Source organism: Balearica regulorum, chromosome 2, assembly GCF_011004875.1.
Source record: "Balearica regulorum gibbericeps isolate bBalReg1 chromosome 2, bBalReg1.pri, whole genome shotgun sequence".
In the NCBI taxonomy this organism is placed as follows: Eukaryota; Metazoa; Chordata; class Aves; order Gruiformes; family Gruidae; genus Balearica; species Balearica regulorum.
Genome location: NC_046185.1, coordinates 159991889 through 159999581, shown reverse-complemented (window position 1 = coordinate 159999581; position 7693 = coordinate 159991889). Strand labels below are relative to the sequence as shown.

The window sequence follows — 7693 nt, the reverse complement described above, 5'->3', positions numbered from 1 at the left end:
GCACACCTGAAAGAGGGATTATGCAAAAAAGTAAGACCCGAATCCTGCGGCTTGGGAGCAAGTAAACATCTGTCAATCAAAACACAACCCAGCATTTCTTTCACTCCAATCAGCTGGACTAACTGACCCAAGCACCAGCGGCTCAAACCCCGACCCTGGTGGAAACCCTGACGGTTTTTAACGTGATTTCCCACGGGGCGGGGGGGAGATTAAAACAAAATTCGGCCGAAGAAGTGAGGGATCTCCGGGGAGATCCGGCCTCGCTGCGGGGGGGAGTTGGGGGCGAGGCCGGGCTCCGGGACAACGCGTCCCCCGGAGCGGCGCCCACCGTGCGCCCGGGCCGGGCCGAGCCGAGCCGTGCCGTGCCAGCCCTCCCCGCTGCCGCGGCGGCCCCGGAGGGCGGGGGGCGGGCAGAACCGGGCTCGCCTCGCCTCTGCTTTGGAGGGCGGGGGAGGAAAGCGGGGACTGGGAGGGGGGTGTGTGTGTGTGTGTGTTTCGGGTTTTGTTTTGGAGCCGGGAAACCGGGAGCGCCGCCAGTGCCCAGACCCCGGCGGACGGGGGCAAAGTCCCGGTGCGGGGGCAGCCCGGCCTCTCCCTCCTTCCTTCTTTCCTTCCCCCCGTTCCGCGGGGTGCCGCGCCCGGAGCCCAACTTTCCTGCCCGCCCGCCGGCCGCAGCATGAACCAGACGGCCGGGGTGACCAACAATGTCCGCTGCTCCAGCGGCAAGGGGCCCAAGGTAAGACCGGCCGCGGGGTGCGCAGCCCGCTGGAAACGGGGCTCGGTGGGGTGCGTAGCGGCGGGGCTGCCCGGCTCCCCCCACCCCCCTTCTGCTGTCCCTGGTCCCTAAACCTGTAGCTGAGAGCGTCCCTCCCGCCCTGGGCAGTTAACCCCCTGCGCTCCCCGCTCCCCCATCACTTCGCCAAGTTCAGCATCCCGCGGCTCCCCGCCGACCGGCCGGTTTCGGAGCCTCCTCCTTGCAGCGGTGCTCGGGGCAGGCAGGTACCGCTCCCCGCGCAGGGGTCGGCGGGTGCCGTGCCGGGGCTGCGCCTCGGCGAGGTGTGGAACCGGGTCCTCAGGGACCGAGGATGCTGCGGCCTCCCAGCCTCAAGTGCTGGAACGGTCCGAACTCGCGCTCCTGCTTCAGACGGGTTCAAACGACTTGAAGGTAAAGATTTGTGCTTGGTGTGTAACGTGGGGTCAGGTATATCTTTATCTGCTGCTTTTGCTTCTTGCCACCGTGTGTTTGCATAGCCAGCATTAAACAAAATAACTGGGATAAAACACCTTCTTGTGTACTCGGCTGAATTCAACAGAAATGTAATTGGGTGCTCGCACCTGATCCAGATGAAATTTGCGTTAACCTTTTTTTGATAGTAATGAACATGGCCCTTACATTTGCCTTTACAACACCGATACACTGCAATATAAACTACTATTGGTTGGATGTATGTGCCCTCTTGTAGACAATTCTGTTGATGCTCCTTCTGCAACTCTCTGAAGTGTTTCTCAGTGTTTTTATTTCTGTTCTATGGGGGACCCCCCCGCCCAAAGATTTCAAATGCCTTTTTGAGCCTAGCATTTTGTAAAGAGACATGATTCCATATTACCTAATGGGATGCACCTTAAAGAAATGCAAATTTACCTTTCACCAGAAATGTTAGTGTTAACTTCTTTTTTATTTTACCTCTTAATACTGGCATCACGTTCCATCTTCTAGACTTGATGTTGTGTTGTTGTTTGAAATGCTAGTGCTGCTGCTCACCTGCTCGGGTACTTCATGTCTAGTCAGCGCAGACCTGATTCTACAAACTCTTAGGCACATAAAATTACCTCAAACCTCTCCTTCTGTAAAGTGAATACAGTTATTCCTCCTTTTTTCATATGATCTTTTTAGGATTAAACCCAGTAATCACGAGGCTATGCAAGTATTAAAAGATGCGACATGATGAGGGCTGTGGAAGTACACAAACAGATTAGATGAGTGTGCTGAAATTATTTACTTAGCCCATGACTAATCATATATTTGAAGTTAAACCCATGCATAAGCTCTTTGCATAAGTCGAGGTCCTTAAATTGAAGGTCCTCCATGGATCTTGCCTGTGATTTCAATGTTTGGGCCTCCTTTCTTTGCACTTTCTGGTTTTCTTTGAGTTTTGGGTTGAACAGCTAAGGTTATGGCATATCAGTAATAATTTATTGTGTCAAGCTGCTGACCTAACACTTTAATGCAGAAGGAAGAGATGAGGCTCAAATGTGTATATTCTTAGCACATGATAATTGATACATTTGTATTTGTCTTGAAGGCACCTTCATCTTATTGTCAAGTGCTGTAGGATGTGGATATTTTTTCCATTGGAAATAAATATATTTTTTTAAGTCAGAAGATTGACATGATTGATGGTTTCAGGTTTTTAATTAAAACACAGAAAGCTCCATGCATGACTGATTCGGTTGCAAGGAAACCTTGCAGAGTTCAGAAATGAGACTGTATCAAGCAGGGCTGAAAAAACCAAATAACTGATCTGTAAGAGGTCTGTGATGGAGTCGACAAGAGGCAGAATAGCCAAGTTTTTTTGTGACACTGACTTCTAAAGCACAGAAATGCTTGTGAGATTATTAATATTATTTTTTTTCCCAAAAAACAAACAAAACCCCAACCAAAACCAAAACAACAAAACCACAAACAGGACTCGTCTGACTTTCCTAATCTCCTAACTTTTGAACTCACTGGCCAATTTTAACCAAAATTGACAGAACAGGAGAAGTGTTGCAAATGTCGACTTTCTACAAGTGTAATGGAAATCTATTGCTTAACAGAGAAGAACTATTTAATACCTGAGCAGAGGAAGAAGCAGGGAGAAATCTGTCCATACTTTCATACCTTCCATCCCAGCAACCCCGTCAGCACATGGCTGTAGCTACATCATGGACTGTCCTTTGCCCATCACAGGCTGCGTAAAGATTGGGAGGGAATGAGAGAAAGGAAGGAGTGGTGGAAGAGGTGGCCCTGGGTGAGGGCTGGGGTATTTGCAAGAGGGAGTGGGTTGAGCAAATAATGCATGGCCAAAATCCATTGTAAATCGAACACTGTTTCCACTGCTCATGAAACAAGTTGTCTTTTTTCTCCTCCCCAGAAAATTAGTCGTCATGTTGTGTCGCCTCAAAGAGCTGCAATTGCCAACTCACCGGGGCAAGGTCACTCTTCTTCCTGGCTTCGCTCTGAGTTTTCCTCTCGCTAGGCAATGAACATTTAGACTTCAAATTTCCTTTGCAAGATTTACAGCTTTGCACAGTTGTGATGAGCAGGGGAGGTAACGCTTTACAGGAGGGATACAATTAAAGCCCTTAAGTAGATAGCTTGATTGCAATTCCAAACTGTAGTAACGCATGCCCACTAAACCGTGTGGTTTTTGACATTTCTATGTAACACTTTTTAGCTGTTTTTAACCAAGCTCTAGCTCTAAGCCACTTGTGAGTGCTATTGGAAGATAGTGATTTATTGGCTAGAGAGAACTATTTTTGAGAAATAGTTTGTGTTCATACAGCTTCTAATGCTCTTTTTTCCTGCCTGTGACTAATCCCATTGCCTTTCCTAAGACAATTTGTGGGAGGAAGGCGAGAGGATTCACCCCAGTGCTGTCATGAAAAGCTTCATCATAGGAACACTTCGGATGTGTTTGGGTGGTTGAGGTAGTGAGCCCTACAGCCGCTGAGGGTCTGTACAAAACCAACCACCTCTCACGTGGGGGCTGGGAGCAGGCTTCCACTCCGATTAAGAAAGTGCACATCATTGGAAAGTTATGCAGATCCTGGCATAAGAATTTGGAGTTCAGTTCCGAGCTGTCACATTTCGACAGATTTCTTGAAGGAATTAATGAGGGCTAACTCCATATGGGGACTCAGGCTTTTCAACGCTGCATGTTGCAGCTCCTGGCTTTTGGCTTTTATTCAGCAGTCCAGAGCCCCGTGCCAGCCAATGCAAGGCACAGAAATTGTGTCTTAAATTTCACTTCTTTTCTTAGATTAGTACCGAGGAAGACGCTGTGAGAAGGCACTTTGCTTCACGTTGGGATTTCCAATTTCATCTATCTTGAGGGAGGAAAATCTACAGAAAACATTGGGAGTCATTTCTTCATTTCGAAACAATTCTATTTGGGGTCCTCCATCTGGGTACGGTGAGCAGGGAGGTATCCTGTGGAGCAGAATTTGTGGATCTGGTGTCCTTCTAAGCATTGATGAGGATTCAGAGACCCACCAGCTCCCATCCTTCAGGAGACTGATGTAACCAGCAAGAGTGGTCCTGTCTCCCTGTTGGAGAGGGGCCAGGGCAGAGCACAGGGATGTTCTCAGAGTGGGGAAGATGGAAAGCCACAGTGTCTCCTGGGGGGGAGGGGGACGCACCATCTCTTTATTTTATATGAAAACACATTTAGCCAAACCATTGGCTGAGGTGTACAATCTGGAGGGTAAGGTTTAAGCCCCCAGCTTTGTACAGCAGCCTCAGCTGTACGTTAGTGCATACTGGTTGGCACAACGCTGCTGCCGATTCAGTTTCTTTTGAGTTCTCTCTGACCATATTTTTAAATGACTTCAGATGTTGTAGCTGTTTGTTTTGTGTGGAGCTCAGTCTTGGACATGGTCAGTGTATATCTTCTGGGTCAGGTGTCCTAACCCTGAGACCTGTTGTCCTGTGGGATGTAGGTACAGCTCCTTTGGCGTACATTCGGGTCCTGATGTGTGGGTAGAAGATAAGTGCTTTCCTCTCCCAACAGGAGTGATGAGAGTCACTCAGGCTGTATGGCAAAACGAAATAACACTGAGTTAAAACTGAGCAAATGCTGTGTGTTTCCATCATGTGTCTCCCAGATGTGGCTTACAGGACACACTGTGGGCCGCTAAGCAACCACCCTTCCTCTCTTGGCTGTAAGTATGTAAGCGTTACGAAAAGCTTGTTGAATCAAAGTCTTGAGGTTGGGACATCTGCCTGAATAGCTGTAACCTGATTTTTAATCAGCAGTAGTGAATGCTTGAGGACAACAGCAAATCATTTGGACAGATTTTTTTTGTTTGTTTGTTTTAAAGGAGAGACAATTGTACTAATTAACAATATTAGTATGTAAGAAAGTGGGTGTAAAAACAACTCGGTGAGGAAATTTAAAGCCTTTGTTAAAATAAAGTACACTCAATTAAGCTGAGCTGGAAATACAGTTTTGATTGTACCCTTGGTTGCTCCGATTGTTTTGAAAAGAACAAAATTAACCTATAAGAAAAGCAAATTGCTGATGTGGGGTGTTCCTACAGAACTGAATCTTTGCCGGGAGTTGCCCTGGTCTAAAGGGGCAGTGCAGTGTTTGTACAGCCATGGTCAGCAGGTCAATAATGTCTTTTTAACAGGATATGAGAGAGTTTGGGGTTTATATTTGTTTATTGCATTTACACCGAGTGAATCTAATTTTCCTCTCTTTTACACGAACTATTCCCCTCCTGTGAATTTCACTGATTTCAGTTGAAATACTACTTACTTATGTTGGATTAATTGCAGAGAGATTCAATACCTCTAAAGTTACAGAAGCAATAGAACCACAGCATTTCTAGCACTCTTGGATGCAGAAAATGAAGATAAGGAGGCTATGGCAGCTCCTCTGTATTATTGCTGAAGCAGAAACGAGTTGACTTTTACTTGCACATTGCATTTTACTGTGTGTGGTAAGTTACCATGTATGGGCACAGCTAAGCAGTATATTTTCGAGTAGTCCAATTTTAATACTCTAGTGGGAATGCAAGGTTGACTTCCACACCTAATAAGTATTAAAGTAGGACTTGATGTAGCTGCCAGGACTTTAAAACAAGATCAGCCAGCTATCTTCAAAATCCAGCCTAGCTCAGAGGGCAGCCCCTTAGAAATTACACTTGCATATCAAAACATTAACCTTTCAGAGTGGTCTAATACAGCATTGCATCAGAAGCCCAGCCAAGATCAAGACCCAGTCCTGCTGGATGTTGTGACGCCATAGAGACAGAAATGGCTTTGCCTTCAGAGTGTTTATGGTTTAAGGTGTCAATAAGAGGCAAAAAGCTGGGAGAAGGGGAGAATTACTCTAGTTTTACAGGCAGTGAAGTAAGGTGCTGAGCGTAAACCACCAAACCTACCAAGCTTAACAGAATAATAATGATCTCCAATTCTGTGAAAACTTCAGGCTAGGTAGAGAGGATAGACTGAAGTTCATAGCTTCTCTGCCATGGAAAATGAAGGCGATACTAGGCATTGGCCATTTCAAAGCCAGCTGGCTCATCAGCGTGTGCTCCTGACATCTCACCAGCATATCCCTCTCTATGAAGCATGTTATCCCTTGCCCAGAGTAGGTGTCAGCAGGAAGAAGCTGTGGGCAAAGAGGTGGGAGAAAACTGTAGACTTGGGTCCTCTGTCCATTAGGAAACCAGGTGTTAGTCTGGCTCCTTGTGGAGCAAGGTTTTGTTTTGGGGTGGGACTGTGTAGTGTTGATTTAACTCTTTCCCCTCTAGCAGTTTTTACAGATCCTCTGTCGTCTTTACGCTTTGTGGGGGATCTTTCACAAAGCAGGAGAGGAAGACGAAACTTGTCAAAACTAGGAATGGTGAACTCTAAATCAAGAAAAAATGCCAGGGAACTTCAGGGGAGCTGTTTGAAGTGAATTTTTATCACACACTCCCTCTTTCCTGTAAACTGTACATTTTCAGTTGACATTATCCGGTGGAAGTGCTGAATTAGTGAGAGAAGTTTTGCTTCTGTTGATGTAAATGGAAAGATTTTTAGAATTTCTAAGACCTTAAGCAGCCCTGCCTCAAGGATTTTAGGACTAATAACTGTGGGAAGTTCTTGACCAGATCTTGTATTATTTCAGACAGGGAAATCTGCTTTCTCTATAATTCTTCCTGCAAACCTGATGGTTTTTGTCAGTTCATTCCAGACGTATTCCCTTGCCTGCTTCCTGGGACTGTCCGTCAGCTGGCAGTACAGTTCCCATTAACAGGAAATTTTCCAAGGAGGATGATGGCAGATTGAAGACTAGAAATGGAAGGTGGAAGGCTCAAACACCCCTTTGAAGGATGGGAAGGGGAAACTGCAACGGGAGATGGCCAGGCTGACTTTATAAATGCCCTGACTGATCAAAAACCTCCTGGCAGGAGTCGTGCTTTCCCCGACTGGAGGGAACGCGACTGTCAGACACAAGCTGGGGAAGAGCAGGCTCCTCTAGTCCTGGTGTGGATGGAGCACCTTGCCTAGGCTATTTTGGGGAGCAAAAGGAGCAGTGATTTTTTTTTTTTACTGTTGCATAGGTAAGCACCAGAAGGGTGCACTTTGCCTAGAACAGCTGTTATTTTAAGGTTTTAGGGGGTGTATGAGAGAGGCTGGAGAAGGACCCTTCTCCCCACAGTAAATGTTTGCTCGGAGCGTTACGGCAGGGCTGTGCAGAGCTCGAGGGGTTTCCAGCGGTGCGTGGGATTTCGTTCTCCGTATCGCTGCAGTGCCCTCCGGCGCGGGGAGCCCCCAGCCCTGAATCCGAAGGAGCTCTGGGGATGGGCGACACCAGAGCTGTCCTGCCCCTGGTTTATTTGTGGGTGCTGCTCTCCGCTGCTGTTTTTCATCTTTAATGAGAGCTGAGCACACCATAAAATTTTATTGGGTGTTTATGCTAACAAAATTAACTAACAG

General features: G+C 46.9%; 1 protein-coding gene across 1 annotated transcript in view; it reads left to right on the top strand.

Moving 5' to 3' along the window:
- Positions 1-652: 652 nt before the first annotated feature.
- Positions 653-7693, top strand: part of DPP6 (dipeptidyl peptidase like 6) — a 563740-nt gene continuing 556699 nt past the window's right edge. Inside the window, exon 1 of the mRNA XM_075746658.1 lies at positions 653-736. Within this exon, the coding sequence (XP_075602773.1) occupies positions 677-736 (60 nt within the window). The 5' untranslated portion in view covers positions 653-676. The remainder of the gene's footprint in view (positions 737-7693) is intronic.